This window comes from Colius striatus, chromosome 3 (genome assembly GCF_028858725.1).
Source record: "Colius striatus isolate bColStr4 chromosome 3, bColStr4.1.hap1, whole genome shotgun sequence".
NCBI lineage: Eukaryota > Metazoa > Chordata > Aves > Coliiformes > Coliidae > Colius > Colius striatus.
Genome location: NC_084761.1, coordinates 59,951,055 through 59,975,820, shown reverse-complemented (window position 1 = coordinate 59,975,820; position 24,766 = coordinate 59,951,055). Strand labels below are relative to the sequence as shown.

Genomic DNA, 24,766 nt, shown 5'->3' with positions numbered 1-24,766 from the left:
CCCCTCCAAATCCTACAAGCACTTTTTCCTCAAATAGTGTCTTGCAGAAACAATGTTCCACAGTTAGGTTACCTGGAGAATAGCTTTGTCCTCACAACTTCTGAATATGCTTTCAGTGAACATACACATCTGTGGTAGCCTTCTATCAGAAATGTAGGTCTTCTCCTCAGCTGCCTGTACTACAGTCAATACCTCTGTGTTCTCTCATTTCCTTCCTAAACAGCCACTTCACCACTTTCACTTTTTCTTTGAAAACTCTGTACATTAATCAGCTTGCCTCTACAAAAGATCTCAGAAATCTTTCTAAATCAGTAGAAAAAAACCCTGACAATGTGTGAAAGAACAAAAAAACCCCTCTTTTAAAAGCACAAAGTTATAACACTACTGCAAAATCTTCAGTATTATCTGTTTTTGTCTGTTGCTGTATGCAGGAAAAGATTCAAGGTTATAAACACAGAAAGAGTAACACAGCAGAACTTTTTTGTATTTGCTTCTTTAATACCTTAGTGTTATTAAAAAGTGCCCAGGGTTACAGTGCACGGAAGGAAAGGGTACTGCCTGAGGTTAGCTATAAAAAGTTGAGTTCTATTTTAAGCTGGTAGTGTCTCAAGAGGAATTTACATTTGTTAGCTAGAGGCTTCAGTGTAAGCAGAAGGGAGGAGGGTGTTGTATGGGAAGCAGAAGAATCATTCTGTTATCTCTGAGCTTAACAAACTTTCCAGCAACTAACAACGGTCCTCTCACTGCTGCTTAGGGAGGCCACGCACTGCTGTGGAGCTACTATTCCTCACCTGAGCAGCTTTGGAGGAGGAAAGCAGTCCAAATCAAAACACAAGTTTAGTAATAACAACACTGTTTCCCTGAAAATGATGAAGAGGCAGGCATGTGTTACCCACTCTCATACATATCACCATGACAAGTAAACTGCTGATCCAGTTAATGAACCAGATACTCTGTTTAGATTTCATCTTTGACAGTGTTTACTTAATATAATTATATTTGTTCCCAACAAAGAATGAATTATTTCCTGGTGTGGCTGTCACAAATATTTCCTCCTTTAGTCAAGGCAGGGATAATCAAGACAGAATGCTGCTTTATGAGGGCTGGACTATAGAAATTGTTCCGTCTCCTTTATTGCCACGTGCACTATCTAGAAAAGACTTCCAAATTAGACCTCAAGCGCAAATGGAGAATGATACAAGGGTTCAGCTCAAAAGTCTCTGAGCGAAAGCCTTCAGGCTCATGAGAAAGGACAGCACAATTCATCACAGCTCCTGAACAAATTGCTACAGCACGCACACTCCAGAACAGCAATATTTCAGTTGTCACCCCAGAATAATCATCTGAAGCTGGTCACTGCCCTACACAGCAACACAACCCTAACTTTTTCTTCTCTTTTTTATTTTTTTTCCCTAGAGGATGTAATTCCATAGGTCTCTTACTGTTTCCTATGCAGGAAAATTCAACTGGTTTCCTTGCAAAATCTTTACTGCCTCACGTTTTCTTGCAAATAAATTCTTGGTTTTTTAGGTATGCAAGTAAAATTCCTCAAGATTCTTAGGCACAGAGAAAAGCCCATGTTGTGTCTAGAAGCACAGATTACAGAAACTTTGCCACTTAATAAACTGCATATCTCCAAAAGAAGTGCTATGGCTTATTATCTCAGCAGTAACTGCCAAGATACAGCAAACTAACAGATTCAGAAGATAGAGCATCTGCTGAAGGAGCACAAAGTCATTTCCAGATTTCAAAAGCAAGAATCCTGTCAGCTCACTTGCCTTCCACAATTACTCAAAGCAGCCCACTAGACAGGTCCGAGCAAACGTATGATATTTAAGATAACCACTGTAAAATGTTATGACTTTACCAAGACTATTTTAATCTTGACTGATCTTACTCCAAGCTGACCTCCTTAAGTCCAGTTATGTTCCACAGCTTTAAAGTGTCTGGCGAAAACAGAATTAACACTTTTAACTCCTTCTGAGACCCTGGTGTCAAAGGGTCAGATTATTCTCACTTGATAGACTAATTTGAGGCCATGGCAAGGCTTGCTCTGCAGATTTGTGTGCTTGGTCTCCTGTAGCATTTCTAGACATTACTGCTGTCCACCCCACAAGTCAGGGATCACCCCACCATTTTGGGGTGGGAGATTGCACCACCAGCATGACTAATCCAATACCTCTGGGCTTTCCCTGCGCTGTTCTTAAATTACCTGTTATGATGCTTCTCCTTGGTGAAACCTGCTGTTTGGTCTGTAAACCCTCGGGATGCTGACCCACAGTGGTGGAGTGACTGGGGAAAGGGGAACACCTGCACCCTTTGTTGAAGCTCTGGGGGAGACCTTCACAGGGTGCTTGGGTAGCTTACCCCAATGTGGTCATTTTAGGGATGGAAAAATCCCCGAAAGAGACACGGATCCAGGTGGTGTAAGTGCCTTGGGCATCGCCAGCGGGGCGGTCCCGGAGAAGGGCCCGTCGGGCATCGCCCGCACCGAGACGGCGGCAGCGGACAGCGGCAGCACGACCCGAACCCGGGCTTCGGTGAGTGGGGGGAGCTGCGGCGGCCTCGCGCAGGGTGAGGGGAGGCGGCGCAGACCAGCCTGGACCGTACCTCCGCCGGGCCCGGTCGCCGGGGCCCACCGGACTACAGTGACCCCGGGCCCCGCTGCGGCCCGAGCAGCCGCACGGCGGCAGCGGGGCCGCCCGGGCAGGGCCGCCGGATCCGGGGGTCGGCCGGGGCTGGCCCCGCCGCTTCGCGCTCCCCTCTAGGGCCTGCAGGCGCCGCAGGCCGCAGCTCGGGCAGCCGCCCCCCACCCGCCCGCTGCCGCCGCTGGTCACATCCCGAGCAGCGGAGGCGCCACCCGCTCCGTCCCGCCCGCCCAACCGCCCGGCGCGGCCGTACGCTCACCCGCGTCCGTCCCGGGGGAGACGACTCCTCGGCGCGGGGCGACAGCGAAGACCAGAGCAGCAGCAGCCCTAAGAAGCTGCCCGCCAGCAGCACGGCGCGCAGCAGGAAGCCCAGCTTCAGCCGCATCCTCCCGCCCGCCGGCGCCGCGCACGCAGCGCCCGGCCCCGCGCACCGGCGGGCTTCCGCCCCCCGCCCGGCGCGGCTCGGCTCGGCTCGGCTCGGCCCCGCCGCCGCCGCTGCCCCCGCCTCCTCCTCCTCTCCTACTCCCGCAGCAGCCGCCGCTGCTCTCCGGCAGTCGCCAGCCAGCCGAGGCTTGCCGCCTGCCGCCGCTGCACGTACAAACTTTTTTTTTCCCTCCCCGCCCCTCTCTTTCCTTCCCCGCTCCTTCCGCGGCTCCCCAGCTACGGGCTGCCGCCCCTGCGTGCCCTCCCCACCGGGCGCCGCGCCGGGGTGATGCGGAGCAGGAAGTGAGAGCCCCGGGTCCACGTGGCCGCCCCGCACCAGCCCCGGCCTCAGCCCCGGCCCTGGCGCCCGCTGCACCTGCCTCAGCCTGGGCGGCGGGTGACCGCGCCAGCACCCCGCCTGCCCACGTCGGAAGGGATGGAAGAGCTCGAGGACGGTTTGGGCTTTCCTTAAGGGGCAGCGCCTTTCTGAGCACCGGCTTGTGAAAATGAAGGCGTAAACGCTTGACCTCAGTGATTGTCATGGGAGCGGGATAACCAGGCCATGTATCAGTCACAGCCTGGGCACAATAACGTCGAGAAGTCAACTGATTTTTCTTGAGGGTAGCAGATAATGAGATTAGAGATATTGTCAGCCCATAGTTTGTGTGTGTTTTGTTACTAATTTTCTGCACTGAAAGTTAGGCATACTGGTTCTTCCTTTGACAGTCTAACACATGCACACACACAAACTCGATAACGAGCTTTCCACAAAGAAGAGTGATGCAGGAACCTCACTTCCAATGTAATACTTCTGCCTTTTCTGTGTATTCAGTACTATCCACTTGCTTTGACATCTTTCAGTTCTACTTCATGTGTGTACCAGGAAGGTATCAGATCCAAGGATCCTGAACATTAGCTTTTGATGGCAAGCACCATAGAAATAAAAACGGATATTACATCCTGAACAGGATCACTCTGAAGAGGGAAAAAAAAAAAAACAGTCCACACCTTAGTGACCTTTGTAGTTGGACGCACCTAGATACAGAAGTCCTTGTTTATTCATTCAAGTTATGCTGTAGTACTGTGTGATTCCCTGCACACCCACCCCCCTCCCTTCTGTAAGATCATTATATGAGACTTAGACAAATGCAATCTTTAAAGCATAGGCAACAGCTTTAATCCGTATGAGTTTGCACAGCCCTGTGACTTCTGCAGGTCCCCAGAGGTGTTTTCTCCAAAGTACCCTCCCTGTTTGCATTTGCAGTAACCACACAAGTATCCCAACACAAAGATTTTCTTGACTTTTCAGGTTGGTAAACAGCACCTGCACAGGGCCGAGATGGATTGAGTTGAGGTATAGGCATACAGTTGAGAAACTTGTCTCTGAACAGATTCTGTGTCTTGTTGAGCCTGGTACGTCATTTAGGGCTACAAACTACAGCTCCGCAGTCTGCCAAAGAAGTGTGGAAATGTCCCTCCCCAAATCTTCTTTCCCAGCTTTCCAGAGACCTTACTGCAGCAAAAGCTGCTCTCTCCTCCTGTTGTTCTACTCTCCATTTTTGGGATCCCTTTTTACTGTTCTGTGCTGGTAGTTTGAGCACACTCAAGAAGAGTGAAAAGAAAAAAATAAGTTACTCATAGCACAGCACAGAGGGTACTGTAAAACTGTCTGCAGCCATGTGATATGATACCGCTCTGCTGCTGCTTGTCAAAGCTGGGGCTGACAGGGACAGGGCCCTCTGCCTGTGAGTCGATACTACATGAATTCACATTTGTAAGGCTGCCGGATGAAACTGTTTGTCTACTCTGGGGGTTTTTGAGGGTTTTTTGTTTGTTTGTTTTTTAATGGAGGCTTATGTTCTGCAGAAACCCATGGGAGACCCATGCGTCTGCGATAATCACAGAGAGCTGCACACTGGAAGGTGACCAGAAGTTTTGTATGGTTTGGTTTTTGATGCCAAAAGTCTTGCCGTCAGTGGATTTCCCCATTAGTTGTCTAAGGACAGTGGTTTCTGTACTGGCATTTTAAAAATCCCTGCCTTCACCCTCCTGCCCACTGAAAGAAGCACTTGATGCCCACTGGGAGGCAGTACGGACCAATGGACAAGGTGTTCATGCCAGCCAGGCCCTCTCTCCTGAAGCTGACACTGACAGAGGATGGGAGAAAGCTTCGTGTTTCTGTTTTACCCTTACACCAGCATGTCCGCAACAGGGAGCATCATCCACCCATTTCTTTTTTCCCTCACACACAAGCCATATAGTCTGACTCCAGAGGTATCAGATTAACTTTGGAATTAGGGTTTTTTTGTTTGTTTGTTTTGTCCTCATTAAGGACATGCTGGAATTTCAAATTCTGCACTTAGTTTTTTCCAGTGTAGTGAAGTGCCTAAAAACACCTGCAATACTTTTTTTTTTTTTTTTTTTCTCTTGCTGACTTTGTACCAGCTAAGACAGAAAATTTAAAGTTGGCTTTGTATTACCTCTAGTAACATTCTAAAACATTGTTAAAAGCCTTTTTATGACATGGAGTGGAAGAGGTTGGGGGGGTTAAATGTGAATTTTTGCCTCTTCTGGTTGCAAAACTCTGTATAAACCGTGATGCTTTTGCTACCCAGACAGCACTAAAACAAGATGCAATCCTGACTGTTATTAGGGAGTTAATCAGCCTCTGTGATATTGATACTCTGTCATTCAAATGTTTCTAACAGACTGGCAACTGTCACAATGTTTGTATCTATATGTGGACCTGATCCTGCTTGCTGCATGGAAATCATATATTCGCCTTTCCATATGCCTCCAAATAATACATTTAGGTCATTACAAAGCCTTGCTGGTCTTGAACCAGAGACCTACATTGACCTAGAGGTGAAGTATCCGATTACCAATCCCCTAAGCCATGCAGATGCCTTATTGCTGGGGATTTGGGCAATGGTGTCAGGGTCAGTAACAAATGTCAAAATCTCATGCAGTTGCTCGCATTGGAGAAGTGTCAGGACCTGGATATGCCTCCTAACTCTTGTCCTGGGTATTTGGCTACAAGAAAGTGCTCAGCTTGTCCATTAATGAAATGTTTGAAAGGAAATTCCTGTAGACTTTTCTACCTATAGAGATGAAAACCATGTAGGAGAAAGTTCCATAATATAACAAGGTTCTGTAAAGTCTTCACTGTACATAAACTCATCCGTTTTGCCTGTCTGTGGGTTGTTTTCTGACAACACGTACATCTCCCTTGTAAAATCTGCAAGTCAGAGTCTTTCCACTGAGTACAGTGAGCAAGCACAAAACACATTCTCTCAAAATCTCTTTCCATGTAAATAGATTCTTTGAAATTAGCAGTGGATTGTAGACCTCAAGCAATTTTACTTTCCTTAGAAGTTTCCAGATTTAACTATGGACACTTCATTCAGTGCAGTATTTCACTACATAATGTACTCTGGGCTACATGCAACAGCAAACTTGGTTATGCTTTGATTAAAGAAGAAAGTGCTGGAAAATGCTAGCTGGCAGACAGTACTTTGCTTTCCTAAACTGACTACCTTTAACACAAGCAACACCTCTACTGCAGTGAAAACTTACAGATACATGCAATCTTTTTTCCTGTCCCTTCTGACCTTCTGTACTCCACTGTCAGCACTTTTAGGGTCATTTGCATTTAAGGGTCATATTTGAAAACAGCTTATGCAGTTTTCCATTTTATTACTTTGGATCTAAGGCAAGCTGGCCATTGACACTTATGGAAAATACGTAGTAAATCAGCACTACAGCAGATCTGTGTATTGATTAGTATTGCATATTGAAGTCCTGGGGTGTCCAGGTGGAATCCAAGTTACTCCTTCCCTAGTTTGCATCTGAGAAGGTGGAAATTCAACCTTGAGGGGCTGGAGAAGCCTGGACAGATATACCTTATGTTATACACTGTCCCCAGCTTTGAAGGGTTTGTGGTGAGATTCTGGATTAACGAGGTGGTTGCTGATTGGAATAGTATAGAAGGGCAAAGTTTGGTATACACTACCATGGAGGTGAAGCTGTGCCTTAAATATTTACAACATGTGTATGTTTCACTACAGAGTTGATAAAAACGAACTGAAATACAGGATTTTAAATTCTTCCTAATTTCTGTGATTGTTTAAAAAATACTTTAATCAAATAAGTGTCTCTCAGTAATAATACATACTTTTGCAAATTAGACTGAAATGGGCTTCATCTGAATTGTTTTGTGTTCGTGATCTCTAGTCTTCAGTACAATACTTCCTCTAATTCTCCTTTATCTTTCTTTCTTTTAAGACAGAGGTTTAGCAACGTGTGTCCTACAAAAATTATCCTTCAGTACTTCAGGATTCAAATGGATGTTTTTGTCAGAGCACAGTTTGCCTCCTTTGCTTTTCCTGTCACTTTTATGAAGAACATGTTATGAAGTTCTTGTCATTACATTTAGCCCCCACACTCCTGTCATGCCTACTTAGTCGTTTTTCCTCCTTCAATACCACCTCTAGCTTCTCTTCTATTTTCCCACATAACAACAGTAAGTGAGCTCATGATTTTGCATTGGTCTGGATTCTACCTATGTCTTGAAGACTGGAATGCAAAAAATATTTTTTTTTTTTTTCAGCTGCCCTTTCTGATATTGAGTAACAATCAATCTTTATCAAAGATGTTGTATTATTAATACTGCTTTTTTCTAAAGAAATGTAACAACTTCTCTTGGATTTGCAAGTCCTCGAAGTACCTACACTATGATGAGCATTGACGATCTTTGACAGATTTAGATCTTGTTAAAAGAGTCGAAAGGATGGTCTGTTACGTGGGTGTTTCATTTAAGTTTGAAAAGAACTGGAATGACTCTAAGCATGGTTTTTCCATTTAAAAAGTAGAATATATATTTTAAATGGATTTTTTTTCTTTCTTTTTTTTTTTTAATTCTCACCTGTATATTGAGCCAGATGTATATAGTCATATATCTCAGGTTCAGAAAATATCCTTTTCCAAGCTGTCATGTTTCTGAGCACTTCAAACGGAAATTGACTTGCATAATTTTCTGAATCTAGGGCAGCAAAAATTGGAATAGGTTGCTGCAGTTTCTGTTATGCTGAAAAAATGAATGGTGTAAACACCCACATTTCAGATGCTATTTGCTTTTCCAAAAAACTTAGAAAATATAGTAAATTGGTGGAGTTTATTTGATGAAATTGTCAGTCTGCACAAGATCTACTGTTTATTTGAGGTACAAAATGGAACAATTTGCAACTATAAATTAATTAGATCCTTATTTCTGTGGACTTCTATTATTTAGTAATAAACTGTTGACAGTCTAATAAGTAACTGGTTTCTTGGGTGCTATCAATTCAGTCTTGATACCTACTATATTGCCTCTAAGTCTTAAAAAATTTTGAGAGTTTTTCTTTAGCATGTATTCTGGTATGTTGTCCAAAATTAAACAAATTCTATCTACTGAACACAGTAAACATTTGTAAAGCATTAGATAAGTTCACTAAAGCCTGCCTTTCAAATCTGAACAAGATAAAGCCCTATGAATCTTCAGAGGCATATGAAAAAAGACACTTGAAAGTTGTTACATGAAAAGCGTGGATGTGCAACAGTTACTAGCCCTTAAAATAAGTTATCTCATGTTGTTCCTTAAGTTAGCCACAGGGTAAGAGAGCAAAGTGCTATTTGAGAGAGCACTGTCTGCCTCATTTTGCATAAATAGATAAAAGGTCAATTAATAATTACTGGAAAAGTCCAGTCCAGTAGAGAGGTTTACACATTAACATTGAAATGATTGAAGCTGAACAACATCACAGGGATCCACTAGGCTCTGATTTTCAAACTGGAATCCCTGGGTTGCTGGGGAATGGAGAAGGTGTCTGCAACAGAAAACAGCCAGACTATCGCCATTAGTCATTTGAAGTTTGCAGTACAGAGCCCCCATCACAAATTGGTAACTGCAAGTTGAGAGTCTTAATAGCAATGAATCATAAAAGCATTGCTTGGCAGATATGAGCCTCCTTGCGTATTTGCACATTTCATAAGCTGTAAGCTTGATGCTACTAGCAGCTGAGAACCAGTACCAAGGTACTCAGCAGGCTCTTTTCTTACCGAGTTGCTATTTGGAGAGAAATTCTTAAAACAGTAGATTATTTCTATTATGTATCATCTGACACTGAGTTGTATGGATTGGTAATTCAATGGAATGATTCTGTTATAAAAGACATGTTTTGTGGGAATTGCTTGTGGAATTGCAGGCAATAGCAGCTGTTGGATCATAACACTGCACACATTCAAGACTTTGACTAAATATAATCATAATGAAATAGATATCATAAGGGCTTCAGCACAACATGCAGATGAATCATTTTGTGGAAGTTTCTCCCTTTTTTCAGGTCCAAAGTTACATACAGATATCGTTACTTGATATGAATGAAACAATTTCCAACGTGTACCATTTAAGCTTGGGTATTGATATAGATACAAAAAAAAAGTATGTTTTCCATTATTTTCCCAAACTGAATGCTAAGCCCCCCCAATCCATAAACCTACAAAACCAAACCAAAACCACTCAAAAAGCAACCAACTTGAAAGAAAAAATTACTAGATCTGTCAAAAAGAACTTTGAAATAAAAGTGAAGAACTGTAATAAAGTCATCATCTTGGCAACTTGAACTCTGTTGCTTTTTAATCACCTGTGACAAGTAATAGTGACAATGGAAGGATCTCATCTGCCTTCACATACTGTAGGTTTCTATATCTCTCAGCTCTGCCATTCAACTCTCTTTTGCTCATGTATAACTGCAATGTCTTAAAAACTAGTTGGCTGAGTATTCCAATTATACCAGAAATTGCATGCAATTATCAGGAAGATCTCAAGACTGTGCTTTTATTTTATTCCGGCTTAACTAAATCTTTGTTCTGAGTAGTTTTATCAACTCAGGGACATCTTTTAGGTGTAGAAGTTATTTGGAGGTTACAGACTAGGTGTGAAAAGATTAATTTAGAGTTTTGTCCTAAAAAAACCCCTAACCTCAAATTATTTCAATGGTTATAACATCAAAAGCATGCTTAGAGAGAAGGAGGCTATTCCAGTTAGCATTATTTCAACTTAAACTGAAGAATCTCTGATTTATTCTTATTCCCATTCACTGACTCTTTGAGTAGTAAAATATGCCGTTCTAAACTTCAGGCCTAGGCCAAAGTGAAGTTTATTCCATTTCTCATTTAATATCAACAACTTTGACATATTTATCTATATCTGAAAATGAGCACAGCATCTGTGTAGTTAACTGTTTCCTTGTTCTGGGTTTTTTTCCTTGAAACTGTGTTTTGGGACAAAGTAGAAGCAATAGGAAAACTTCCTCTTCTGTTGAAGTATGCCCATCCACAGCAGGGCTTTTATAGACTCTTGGCTGACTGCTTGAAAAACCTGGTTGATTTCTTACTGAGCTATGAGATACAGAAAGCTAAAAATGTCTTCAATACCTTTTAGATTTCAATAAGCATACTTATAATTTGAAAAAAAAAAAGTAAAAAATTTGCCTTTCTTTCAGGCTTATATCCAAATACTCTCCTTCAAACTTGCCCTGATAATAAGCCTGTGGTGTCAGGATTGATTAACAGCAAGGAAGAGATAGACGCACTGTTCCTTGCAACATTTAGGTCATCTCTGATACTCTCTGGCGTTTATCTAGGCCATGTCTAATTAATCCCAGAATATTCCATCACTGATGGATTACCTCTGTCAGCTTCTCCCATGAAAACCTGGCAGCAAAGAGTTTTACCTTAGGTGAGGAATTTCCCTTTTCTAAAGGCAACTGGGAGTGGTTTTTCTGTCATCTTAACTACACAATGTTTATGCAACAACTTACAGAGCCCTTAGGATAGAAAGTATTTAGTAGAGGTGAATACATTCACTTGAAATTAGTGGAATGTTGGCAATGATTTAGATAGAGCCAAGATTTCACCCCCACATGTTTTTAGGACAAAGTTTACCAGCTATGGCCTTCTCAGTTTTAAAGATTATGCTGCTATTCAAAATAGTCACTTCCCCCCCCCCCCCCCCCCCCCCCCCCTTTTTCTAAAGTGAATAACACATGTTTAATCAAATTAAGTTCAGGAAATGGAAGAGATCCACAAAATAAAATCAGAACTCCACCTTAAAAGCCCATTGCAGACTGGGAGAAGTTAAGGGGCTAGATTGGGTTTTCTGTAGTTTGGACAACAGTCTTCAGTATTCCATGGTCATTACTAGAATTACATAAACAGTTTGCAAAGACACTCATCAGTTTGGGGAGGTGCTTAAATCAAGATGAGCTGCCACTGTGCAGCAGTAGATATACAACTAGTGACCACTAAAATATGAGTCAGCACACTTCACTGAGCTAAAAATATAATGCGTCCATGTTCTGTATATCGCAGTAGTGAGGTACAGAACCACAGTACTAAAAAGCAGAGCATTAATTAGCAAGGCTAAATTTGTATGAAATTATGCAAGGTGCTGGGTATCTAAAGCAGTACCGCATTTACATCCTGAGGGCAAAGTTTTGTGTCTTTTAAAATAAATGCTCTATGAACATGCCTTAATATATTATGCACAAAGCCCAATGATTGTTTTTATATCTGATGATGAGGTGCCAGATGACAAGACAACTTACTGCTTGCAGAACAAGAACTACCTGTTGTGGGAGATATGCACTTAAAATATTTTTGTAGTGGGTGAGGTATGTTTTTTTAACCCCACCTTCAGCTTTTCACATTATGTCCTTACTATCTCCATTAATTAAACATCAAAAGGATTTTCTCTGCATTTGGTACAGCACTGTTGTCAAAATCCTCACTTAAATGCTTCTACTGATACCTTCAGAATTATGTAATATTACAAATGCAAATAAGATGCAGATTTTTCACACACTTTTCCTTTCCTATGAGTTGATTACTAAAGCAGGAAATGCTGTTCATAAATGTTTGATATTAAAAAATTCATACTGAAAACCTTATATTTCTTAAGTTTCATTTGAGAAATAGTCAAATCAGTACCAATCATGAGTTTTGTCTAAGTTAAAATTTACTTGCACTTCTTTACATGTATATTGGTGGGTCAGAGGATACCTGCGTTAACATTCTGCCCATCTGTATACAATGTTTGAGAACCCGTCTTATGTTTTAGCTCACATTAGAACCAGGAAAGCAGATTTTCTTAGCTGTTGGATGAATGCACCTACAGGATAAGTACATATAGGTGTATTGCATTTATAGTCAAGAGTGTAAGTCACCATGATTCACATTGGTTTTCCACCAAGGCCCCCTACTATGGTACCGAAGACTCATCTTTTACAGCCAGAAACATGGGTCACAATGAATCTCAGAGTCCTACAAGCACATGCAGTTAACAGTGTGCAACGTGGCAGGTAGGCTGTGCTTGGATTTTGGTCATGCAGCTCAATTAAGAGTTGATGGATCAACAAGATTTGTACAAGTGTTTCTAACAGTGATGGGCTTCCTAGTGCTATGTATTAAGTAAGAGATCCAAATAAGCTTGAAACTATTGGATAGAGTACAGTTACTTAGAGATTTTAGCATATTTGTCCTTTTGTCTTAGGGATGTTACCCCTTCTCCTTCATCACTCAGTTCAAACACTGTACACATTCTGGTTTGGTGGTGATAGTGATATGAAGACACCTAAATGCTCTCTAACCTCATTGTTCCCCATTATTTACAATACCCACTAGGCTACTAGATTTTCACCACTTTATTCCGACCAGCCTCTCAAATTCATCAGCCTCAAGAAGCTGAGCAGGTTCTAGACTATTAGTGAAAGTTACAGTTGCTAGAGTTATCTGTAGTCTTCATGATATCAGTTTGATGAGATGGAGATGGGCACTGGAGAAGTTTTGGTTTTTTTTTTTTTTTGTGGGGATTTTACAGGCTCTAATCTTGGAGTGTTTTTGTCCTGTACACAAGTGGAAAACCACAAAGCTGTTATTAAAAAAGCATTAGTCACATAAACTTAGCATTTTCCTACATTCAAGAATCCAGATTTTAGACTTTGTTAGGCATAATTTTCCTTGTAATAACTACAGAGGTTAATTCAACAAGTAGTTATTGCTTTTCAATCCAGAGATGCACTATTAACTTAGTCAGGAGCGACACTGAAAGAGTGTGTATAGTACATGTAAAATGCATGCAATTATCTTAAAAAGAGCTTTTAGGTTTTTATTAGTGGCTTCACAACTGGAATTGTTGTTGAAGAGTTAAAATAGTTCATTGTATGTGTCCCAGAAATGGCTCAATCTGAAAATGGCATCCACTCTTATCACTCTAAACTTTCACCAAATCCTTCCTTTCCTGCTACTGCCCTTTTGTTAGCAAGCACGTCGTTCTTCCCCCTGCCTCAAAAAAAGAAGAAAATTGTTTTATACAGACTGAGTTCCTCATCAGGCTCTAACCTTGATACCAGGATTTTCAGTTTCCTTGTTAATTATCTGAGTACAGTTAAATGATTATCTCTGTTCAACAATCCAAAATAATCTCCATTATGAAGGTGTTTCACCCTTCCCCACAGAGTGTGGAGAGGTCTAGCAATAGCACCACCACCTACACTCACTACATACACTAAGAAAAAGCCAGACCTTTTTCAAGTTTCTGGTGTTGTAGCTTTCTCCCTGCTACTTGCAGGCGTGGGAGCAGCTTCTCACAGCAATCAAATAAGCCTCTGGTGCTTTAGGGTAATACCAGTCTGTCACTGATGAATCCTAAGACCTGCTATAAAAGGCAAAGAACAGGCAGATGCATTCAGTAAGTGGCTGTCAGAGTTCAAGAATTTGAGAGGCAGAGTCCTTAACAAATACCTGCACCCTGCCCAAGTTTGTATCTTTGAGGTTCCTCACCTCTGCACAGCAGCACATGCCTTTGTCCCAGCAGGCCTTGTATTAAATGTGCCTACACCCAAACACTAAAGAAGTGCCAGAAATCAAGCTGACAAATTTTCATGTAATTGTCTGAACATACCCAACTTTCAACCAAGTAAAAGCTCATGGGTTCTGAGGATGATCATCATGAGGAGTTTTGTACTGAGGTAAAAGAGATGATATCTTTTTGTTTGTTTCCTTTGAAGTAATAAAGATCTGGTGTTGATTGCTGCTCATCCCATATCTGAAGCACTGTCCTGTCCAACTTCTTAAATAAAGTTGCATAGTTAAACATCGGCATTATGTAAACTGATCCGTCCAGAAATGCTTAGCAGATGCATCTGGTTCTCTTCATTCTCCTGTCATGTTGTGTTTCAAATTCAATACATTATTTTATGTATCCTGCTGACAGTGTTTATTTTTATGGCCACAAAACTCTCAGTGCTTGTCTCTTCTTCCTAAATGCAGATAGTGCTCTGAACATGGTGCTGGATCAGTAAAGCAACGAAAATTAAATAAGTCATCTTAGAAATGAGTCTGCTTCATGTCAGGACAGAGATTCCCTTGCTTTCTGAATTTGAAGTTTCAGTATGCAAAATACAAAAAAGATCCTAGGAGCTTTGCATGCTCAACTAGGGAGCACAAAGTTGGGGTACTGCTGTGCTGAGCTAGTTCAGCTATTTGTGTATCTTTCTCTGCTGTCTTTTTTGCTTGGTACACTGTCTGCTGTGTATCTTTACCCAATGTTTGCTCAGTACCTAGCACAGGCTGGTCCAGTCTGTTACCAGAGTGCCTACAGGACGGTGCATGTACCTACAGACTCTTCATCCTGGAGGAAGGTGAGACCTCAATTATGCACACACAACATACTTGCCTGGGAGTTTCAGTATATATTCTATAGATACATATTTTGCAATACCTGAGGGGTTTTTGTATCTCCTCTAATAAGGGGATGTCAAGTTGTAACATTCATATAATCCTGCTTCTTTGAGGATGCATTTTCAAATCCATCTCTAAAGCAGTAATCAATCCTATGGCAATTTTTATTTTCAATAAACCAGCTTGCATAGCAAGTCACAGCTTCCATTACTGTTAAGTTGCTTAATTCCGTAAGACCCCTGAGGCCTAAATACCTGCAGCTGTTCAGTATTTCATCTCTGAAAATAAGTACCTTTTGTGCATCAAACACTATATACTACTTTTTTCTTTTTTTTCTAGTTGATTTTAATAAGCTTTCTTCACTATTTTCACCCAATCATTCTTAGGGTCCACAGGCTAGATGCTAAGTATGTGTATATCATGCAGCTTCAAATACATCAAAGAAATGATATTCGTTTGTTCCAGGATTTGGCTTCCTACTTCTAGTTTTACCAGACTCCAACTAATCTTGCAAATGCCTTACCCACATCCTCTTCCTACTGCACCCCTCTCAATCCCTTTCAATTACCTCCTTCTTAACATATAACCCCTCTGTAATTCTTTCCTTTTAAATCCTTTTAAATCCTTTTTTTTTTCTCCTTCATTTTTAAAAAAATTAACTAATTGTTAGAAGCATTTGTAATTCTGTGAAATTGTACTTCTGAATGCATTGTGGTATGTTGACTCTAAGGGCTAAAGTTTCTAAGCAGCTTTCAGAATAATGAGATTTGCGTGCATGACTCCCTTGCGCTGCTTTAAAGGTTTACTCTTTGAGTTAAAAGACTTTCAAAAAATCAGTTTCTTTGTGCTGCTGCCTTGTAAATGCTGTGCTCTGAGCACACATCCTTTACAGCACGGTTACCCTTTTCCAGGTTGCTTACTGTGCTTGAGGAGCTCCTGAACATCTATCCTTAACATGCAACTTTATAACCTAAGGGTGTGTCAACCAAGAGCTGATACGCTCTGTGGCTTTTGTCCAATTTGCCTGCAGTCTGCAGTTGACATTTGTATGCATAAAATATTTGCATTACACATGCCTTCAATAGGTGACTCATTCTCTTCCTTTGCCTGACAAACATTTCCAGTGATAAGTGGCAACAACTTCTAGATATCTGACACAAAGTGTAAGCAGCAGCAACTTGTAGATATCCTATGCAAACTTTCAGTCCAATCCAAAATGGTAGACTCATGTGCCACATTTTTCAAGTTAGCAATGCCTAGAATGTTAATCTAAAATGCCTGGGTTTTGCAGGCTGGCTAAGTTGCTACAATTGTTCCTGACATTTCATAGTTTGTTATTCTTTGTATTATTATTCCACATCAAGTGCCATGACAAATAAGCTTGCTGAGCACCTAATTACTGCCTGTGGTGTGCATGACCTGGTAATTTGGGTTGAGTTTGCTGGGCCTAAGATTGGATGCCTTTGTTGATTTCCCCACTGATGCTGTAGTACAGGTAGGCCAGGTTGCCACGTGGATGGCTGGCTATGACAAATGAGGTGGGTTGGCTTCAGTGATTGCGCAAGTTGCCCCCCCCCTCCCCCAGAATATTTGCATTGTCTAAGATAAACCCAGCACTCCTCTGCAGCGATCTGAAACCAGAAGTTAGCACGCCCTGATGTGAACCAGGGTGTAGCCATGTATTGTTTTTCTTCCTCCTCCACCTGCCTCCTCTGGCACAGCTAAACCACCTCTCATACTCCTATTTTCTTCAGAGCTAATCAAAGTACGTGCTGAAACACTTTGCAGCCCCAAAAAGCAAATTATCGCACTATTTCCTCCATATATCACATTTTGAGCTCGAAGTTTTTGCCTCATTGTCAGCTTTTTGGTTAAATATCTGATTCCATTAAAAATGAGCTATGTGAAACATAATTACGTGTAAGTGGAGAACAGGAATGCTGTGCAACTATCCAGGAACAAAGGGAGGGGAGTGAGGGAAGGAAAAAAGTCCAGCTATCTAGTACAGGTTTTCACACATGGCCTTACTTGTCCTCCCTTTTCTTCAGGGATTATAAGATAGTGACTTTATGACCATGAAGTTACACATATGCCTAAGTCATCAATTGATAACTAAGGTACTTAGGCTTGTACTGGGTCTGTTCTTCACGCTACTCAGAGCTGTGCAAGTGTATTGAGATGTCCATACTTAAGACAGCAATATCCGCTGATTGGATTTAACTATTCCCTGAGGAAGAAAAAACAAAATTAAACTGTTAGCTGCAGACTTCTGCAGACCTTGGAAAACATTAGGGCTGCAAGAATAACGTGAAAAGCTGAACAGCAGCTAGAAAGATAAGGCATAAAAGTTAAGACTGTGGAGTATTTCCACATGTTAAGGTGTTTAAAAAGCTTCATTCTTATCTATGCTCTATTTTTTCCTTGTAACAAGTGTGGTTTAATAATTATTTTTAAAATCCTTAACTCCTTAGCAAGACAATTTTAACACCAAGCATGTTTTGTGGCAAATTAAGTGTTTTTATTTTGAAGAAAATGTTTCCTGCATTCAGAATCACATACTTGCTTAGCATGCACTGGGAGTAGAGGAGGCGGCAGTACCCAACATGTGTCTGAATCCTCAATACACATTCCCATCCAGCACCTTTTAATTTATCCTCTTTAAATATAGAAGGAAGGGGAGTGGTGTGACTTATTTTGCTGCCCAGTGATGTTACTTGACATAGTTGCTTTAGGAAAGGAGAGCAGAGAGAGTAGAGTCAGGCTTTTGTTCCTTGGCTAGCATAGTGTTCCAGGTCAGTGAGCCAGGCTGCATTTGCTCATGTGCAGTCAGCATCTTACCTGCATTAACTACAGCAGCCTAAATACACCTTTTTTTGGGGGGGAAATAGTTATATTTTCCCCAAAATTATATATTTCCCCAAAATAGTTATCATCAGACATGATTTATACAGGTTAAGGAAAGTGCTATACAAATGCTTTAAGCCTGCAAGAGTAAAGTCCTGCAATCATACACAGCCTTAAGCATGACGAGGTGCATGAAAAACTGTAGTTCTTTAAAAAAGGTTTCCAACCAGAGGATGATCCTGACTGGATCCAATAAATGGGCTCACCAGTTCACAAGTTCAGCCTGTCATAAGCAGGAGGACTAAGCTATCTCTGATGCCCCCAGACCTGGTACTGTGACCAGCATCTCCAAAAACTGTGTCGTGTTTTACATCTGCTCTGCCAAGTGCTGGAGTGTGAGTGCAGAAAGGAAGCCAGAGAAAAGACATTTTTCTCTCTTTAGATACCAGCTCTTAAAGCTCTGAGACTGATTCCATAAGACCTTAGTCCTTGCAGCTTTATGAATAATTTCCAGATGTGACAACTAAAGAACAAACATAACCTTCCTATCCTTGCTGCTCAATCCCTATCATCCTCCACTCCCAAAACCTGCTGAGAGGTCAAATTGTCCGAAAGTCAATACACACAAAAAATATGCTTTGAGGTAAACTGGTGAATTTTGGATGCTTGCCACTGGCAAACCATTTGTCTTTCCAGACTCAGACTTGTGCCTCTTCCTTTTTCTTTGAGGACAAAACTTCCCAGGATTTCTAAAGGTCTCTGATGACCTTTTCTGGACTCAGCTAGCTTTTTCAGCAGGGAGTGCTTCTGTTGCTATGGCAGTGGGAGCCAGAGCCCCTGCTGCCGTCAAAAGGTTTAAGGACTTTCTTCTGAGGCATTGCTGCCACAAGACAGACAGCAATTAGGCAAAGTCTTCAGGTATCACCAAGATATATAAATATATGCTACATACATTACTTAACAGATTGGTAGCTATGTGGATTATGGAGAAATTACTTTTTAATGTATATTTGGTAACTCAAAAGGTCCATTTTTGGAGCTCTTCTATGCTTAATTAACTCGATTGTGGCCTGTGAGCATGTGCTTCAGCACAGTGAGTGGTGGCATACCCTGCAAAGGGAGTTACAGGAGCTCCATGGGCTCCATCTTGTTGGAGACAAGCCAAGCACCAATAGATGTTCTTCTTCTAGACTGTACTTGATTACGAACAAGTGAACTTCTTGCCCCCACGACGTGAGCAGGTGTGGTTCACCGTCAGATTTACAAATTGTCTGGCACCGAAGACTCCAAGCACCTTCACTTGGGTTTGGCTTTGTTTATGGGATAATCTCCATGCAAATAAGCTCATATTTGGTCCTTGCACATAGCCGTTGCCATTACGATCAACAAAGCTTAAAGAGAGTCCTGTAATACAGTTTTGGGACCACATGAAGTCCAAGGAGGGCAGTACAAAACTCCCATGTGCCTCTTTACTCTCCTCACACAATACTGCCAGACCAAGAGACTACAAGCATCTGTCTGAGGCCTCTGTGTTAACTGAGCTCTTCCTATCCTTCCTTAACACTGCTACTTCCTACCCTCACTTGTCAGGATCCTTGGAAAAATAGATGTTGTGGAGAGGTTTTTTTTTTCTTTCCAGTTATTAATGAGATCATGATTTCTTCTTTTTTAAAAACTTTTGATAGCATAGAGGAAGAGGAGGACTGAGATCCATTCTCTGTAAAAATGGTGCTATTTGGTGAATGCTCCAAGACCATGAAACTAACACAGGCCAAGGGGTTAGATTTTCTACCTTTTTTAAAAGAAAACACTTATGAGATTAAGCATAAGCTTACAAGCCCTCTCCAGAAAGAGTGAATAAAGACTATGATCTGTTAGAAAAATATCTAAAAAAAAAATCCAGAAGAAACTAAACACACCTTACGTGTTACATGCTATAAAAACAGGTCTAAATCCTTACTGCTTTTGGAAGAATACAAATTCAAAGTCAGTCAAGATCTAATTCTTTTACTTAAAGAAAATGATTTAGCATACAAATGAAAACCTTAGTTAAAAACAAAGCTGTAGGCTTTAAATGTGTACACATACTGACAGTAAAATATTCTTAAAGTGCTGTTAAATTCTCTGTAAATTGCTGCTCGTCTGAGTAAATATTTTGTGATATACTGTTGTCTCTTCATCTGAAATGCAAACTGTTTTCTTTACAACTCATACAACACACTTTTTAAAAAAAATGAGCTGCATATGCCAACCACCGTGCTCAGATACCAAGTAAAGAATATTTTGGCAGGCAAGTAACAGAAAAATGTTTATTACACCTTGGTTCAAACATGACTTTTAAAAAGGAAATATTTCACTGTAGGTTTATTTTGACAGAAGCTCTCTGGGGAACTGAAAGTGTTACAGGCCTTATTCATGGCCAGACTTTCCTTAATTTCATCATAAATGCATTGATAAGTCTGTCCTGAGAATCATCACTGCTTCAGCCTTTTACCAGTAAGTTAGATGAAGATTATCTCAGTAATTGGTCAGATAAAAGACAGATGCAAGAGAAAGAAGATGGGTTTTTTTCTTTTGCGTGGAACAAAAGTTCAGCAACATCCCCCACACCAAAAGTAGCTAGCACAAAGAACATGAAATTTCTGGGTTTTGGTTTTCTTGTACTGAAAGTTGGAATGTGGTAGCTTCTCACCCAACATCCTCTTCCAGCATGTTGTGTTTCTTAACGCAAAAGCTATGCCAGAAAAAAGGGGAGAGGCAAGATTGTACTCGAAGCTTTTAACAAGGTACTAATCTCCCAATTAATTACACACACACAAAGTTAGATGAGAAATGCTCACTAGCCTGCCACACAGTATCCCATTTATCTAGATATTCTGCCAGGTAATAGATGTAAAGCTACATTTTTTCCCCATCCTGTAGCATCAGCCTAAGAAACTCCTGGTAATGCCTATAAGGCATAAAAAGGTTTTTTCTCCTTAGCAGAATCAGCAATGAGCACAGCAGTGACACAAATAGCACTGTGTATGCTGACACCTTTTTGGGGTGGGAAACAATATCTTTTTGCCTTTGCTTAGGAAGGTTGCACCACCACCCTTGCTGAGTGGCCAGCAAGCAGATATGCCAGGCTCTAGTTTCTTGAGCTTAGCCCTTGAAAAGCAGGCTAGAGCTCCTAAAAGGTCAGATGCACAGATTGTAATTTTGTAGCACACTGTTTAGTAGAAATCAACTGAAAACAGCAAATGTAGCCTGCCGTAAGTTTTTCATTCCTATGTCCACAGTTATTCAAGACCTGTGTTCCAGACTGCTAGTGTCCCCTCTTGGTACCACATTTATAAGGTCTTAGTAGCAAAACCATTGCACTCTTAATGGACAAACATTGCAATTTTGTCTCCCCGCCTTTCCTTCTCCATCCCAGCTGCTATTTCAGGAACAGTTAAATAGACAGTTCTCACTTTCAGGTCTGAGAAACAACTGCAAATGACTTGATGAGCTCCCTTATGGTTCTGACATGTGATTTACCAAGACCAAATAGTTCAGACACTGACTTGATTTTGTGTTGGTATGGTTTCTTTTCAGTTATGTATCTCACTACCTGGAGAGTCAGGATGATATCTTCTTAAAAGGCTGTAGGTGAAGGTTTATTGGCGTGAAAATAGTGTCACAGCTGGTGACTAATCAGGAGGCACAAACAGGAGCCCCTGAAGCAAAACAGCTCTAAAATACCTTGAGAATGCATCTGTAAAGCCTTGGTACAACCTTCAGTATGGTCTGCTGCTGTATGGGACTGGTGAATTGCTGGGAGACAAGGGATTGCTCGGATGGCAGCAGCTTCCTGCAGCTGCAGCCTCCTGTGCCAATGGTGCTGCTGGTGTTAGCATGGACTCTCCAGCTCATTTGAAATGCGTGAGGTGGCCAAAGGAGACACCTCAGGGGGATGCTCACGGTGACTGGCTTCCTGCTCTGCCTTTGGGTTCTGGAAAGCACTTGAGGAGACAAGGATAACCAAGTAATCCAGATACAATGCCCGTATTTTCATCTAGTTCAGGCAGTAGGCACCAAGTCAACTTCTTTGGCAAAGGGCTTCAAGTTATTAGCTTACAGTTCCTCCTACAGGGTTAGTCCCCTGGCCGGGTTTTCTCATCTCTTCCCACTTGCCTGTCTGCCCGTTGGGAGCTGCTTTCCTTCTACTTGTCAGTTTTTTCACCTTGACAGAATGAAAGATTATCCTGGCTATTCCTTAAAGTAGATGCTTAGTCAGGAGACATATTTAACGAAGACATCAGTGAACACCGTGAAAGGACCACTTAGGCAGAAGAAAACAAATCAAAAACTGATTTTCCACCTTATTGCAAAAGCCAAAAAGAAGAATCTAATTTGAGCAATCCAAACACAAGGACTCCACCAGACATCCTCTTCTGTACCCACTCCCCAAAGCCTCCAATTGTAAAGGTCACCACAGTCACTCCTGAAAACCAAGGAGACCTGCTGCTGACCAGGAATGCACAGATGTGTCCTTCCCACCTATCTGAGGCAGTTTGTTAACCAAAATTCATGGCATTGCCAGTTATGCAGACAGGCAACAGGTCTCCATGGATAGCAGGAAATCAACAATGAGCAGAATGTGTCACCATTGAGCTAACGGGCAGCCAGTGCATGGAGCTACTGCAGGAGCTGGTGGAATCACAGGCTTTTCATGATGGAAGGAGCAGCTGCACTCAGCAACCATTTCTGAAGGGCTGCTGCTAACATGGAGCTGTATCTGGAGGCTTAGATCTTTTAGCTTCTGCTACTGGCCTACCCTTTTGAGCAGCCTTCCTCCTGCACAAAGAGCTGCTCATTCAGGAGAATCACACCTGCCCTCACCTTTTCCCACTCACAACCCTTGCAGAGAAGAGATGGAGGCAAGAAAACAGGAGCCAGGTTTAGATACTCCTTTGCTTCCAGACTAGCAAGAACACACATAGTAATGCTCCAACTTTGAAGTAAAGGAAGAGTCAAAACAGAAACTCACTTAGCCTCCCGATCTCTCTTTCCCATGGTGAAATGCTGCATTTAGACTTGACAAATGTGAAACAGTAGCTGCTGTGTAACTCCTGTCCATAGCTTATCCCTGTAATCAGGAACACAGTACTGATTTCAGAGCCCAATGCACTCTCCTCCTATTAGCCTTTTCATTCTCCTTATATGCTCTCACCTGCAAAAGCTCTTTAAAGCTTTTTTGCTTGAAGGTTTGCACCTGATGTTATCAAAGGTAATTAGATATTTGATACACAATTCACATAAGACACTGTTTTCTTTTTACACTGTGCTTTCTCCAGGCTGTGGACTTTAAATGATGCAAGTGGGAGAATGCTCTGTTGTTTCACTCTGTTTAACTTTAGGTTGTTAAAACTAATGTCTAATTGTTTTTGATGTATCTAAAACAAATATTTTTTCCTTGTTCCTAGTTGTTCCCTTGCCAAGGGTAGTACCTATAAATTTAATGACTCCAGCCTCATTAAGGACTTGATAGGAGTTTTGGTTATTTCTAAAATCCCTCTCGCTTATATTTTGTTTTGTTGTAATCATCATTTCAGTTTATCATCACTCCGGAAAGACATTTACCAAGGTTTATTCAGTAGAACTTCCTGTAAGGAACTAGTCCCAAACAGTTTAGACGGAAAGTTTAGGTAGAAAATGACACTTCTGGATTTTATGGTTTTTTTGTGGGCTTTGTTTTGTTTTTCCAGCTGGAGATATTTTCAGCTTGCATTTGGTAAAAGTACCCTTTTAGACTCCCTAGACGAGGAACAGTCAAGTGTTTTCAGTGCATGCTTATATTTTTCTTATTTTTCTACTTTTGACCTTCAGAGGTCTTCAGAAAGAACAATCACCTTTACTGTTCCCTCAAAGCTGCCTGAATAAATAAAAATTAGATTGTGTCCAGTAAAATTCTACCACAACTCTGCTACATGCAGTGGATGTCAGGGATTAATTTAACCAACTAAATTAGTTTAGGTAAAGTTTTAGGGTAGAGGAGCAGCACTGAAGAACTGAAGTGTATGGGCATGCATAAAATTAAGCTATAGGGCTTAAAGAGATGCAAATATTAAAAGAAAAATAATTCTTTCAAAGATAAATAAAGAATAGGTAATAAGCAACAATTCCTTCCCTTGTCTTTAATGACTGGTTGACTCTCACTGTTCTTTCATATGGCTTCTTCCTGTGTCGGTACTCATTTTCAGCAGGCTAATCCTGATTAGGAAGATGATGTATTTTATATCTTTTCAGTAGTGTGCAGAAGAATCAATGGTGGTAGGAATTTCTAGGTTGGTTTGGGTTTGTTTTTTTGGTGTGGAAGGGGGACAAATAAATCTCTACTTAAATGACTCTTTACTAGAGTCAAATCGTCACTGACTTTTTCAATGCTTCCTTACATGTCATTTGAGGACTGTCAAATGTGCATGACTGTTTTGTCCTCACTTCTGTAGTTGCCTCTTATTTAAGCGATCATTCAAGATGTGCTTGACAGTATTGCCAGAGCTAATGGTGCTTTTTGTTGGAGAAGATAACTTTGTTTCTTTGTTGATATTACACAGCCAGTGTGGCCAGGGGCTGTGGGAATGGTAAGCAGTCATACAGCCCTGGGCAGCCCTGCAGCAGACTGGGCTTGTCTGGTCCTTCACCCACTCAACACAGCAGGTCATTTTAGCAGCAATAGATGTACAACAAATTAAAACATTAATGCTGTGGCTTCTGAGAGGTATTTATTCATTCAGACCAAGGTATTTTTTTTAAAACTGTACTTCAGCAATCTTCTACTTTGCATTCTGTAACGTAATACATCCAAATATAAAATAGGACAGGTGTACAAGTTTTATTCCACAGTTCAGCTTCTTAATTGCAGTCTGCTAATTTACAGGCATGTGCTCTCTGTATATTCCTTATGCATGCCTTGAAAACATTATTTTTATGCACCACTAAGTTGGTCAAAGCTTCTACAGCTGCTGTTTAGTAACAGCTAAGCCAACTATCTCAGATTAGTCAGTACAGAATTGTATGTTTCCCTTTAACTCATTACCATAGATATG

At 41.3% G+C, this 24,766-nt stretch overlaps 1 protein-coding gene across 2 annotated transcripts in view; it reads right to left on the bottom strand.

Annotated features, from left to right (window-relative positions):
- The window catches only part of GALNT7 (polypeptide N-acetylgalactosaminyltransferase 7), a 73,917-nt gene extending 70,884 nt beyond the window's left edge, over window positions 1-3,033 (bottom strand). For both annotated transcript variants that reach the window (XM_061992689.1, XM_061992690.1), the window contains exon 1: window positions 2,908-3,033. In XM_061992689.1, coding sequence (XP_061848673.1) covers window positions 2,908-3,033 — 126 coding nt within the window. The remainder of the gene's footprint in view (window positions 1-2,907) is intronic.
- Window positions 3,034-24,766: the final 21,733 nt, after the last annotated feature.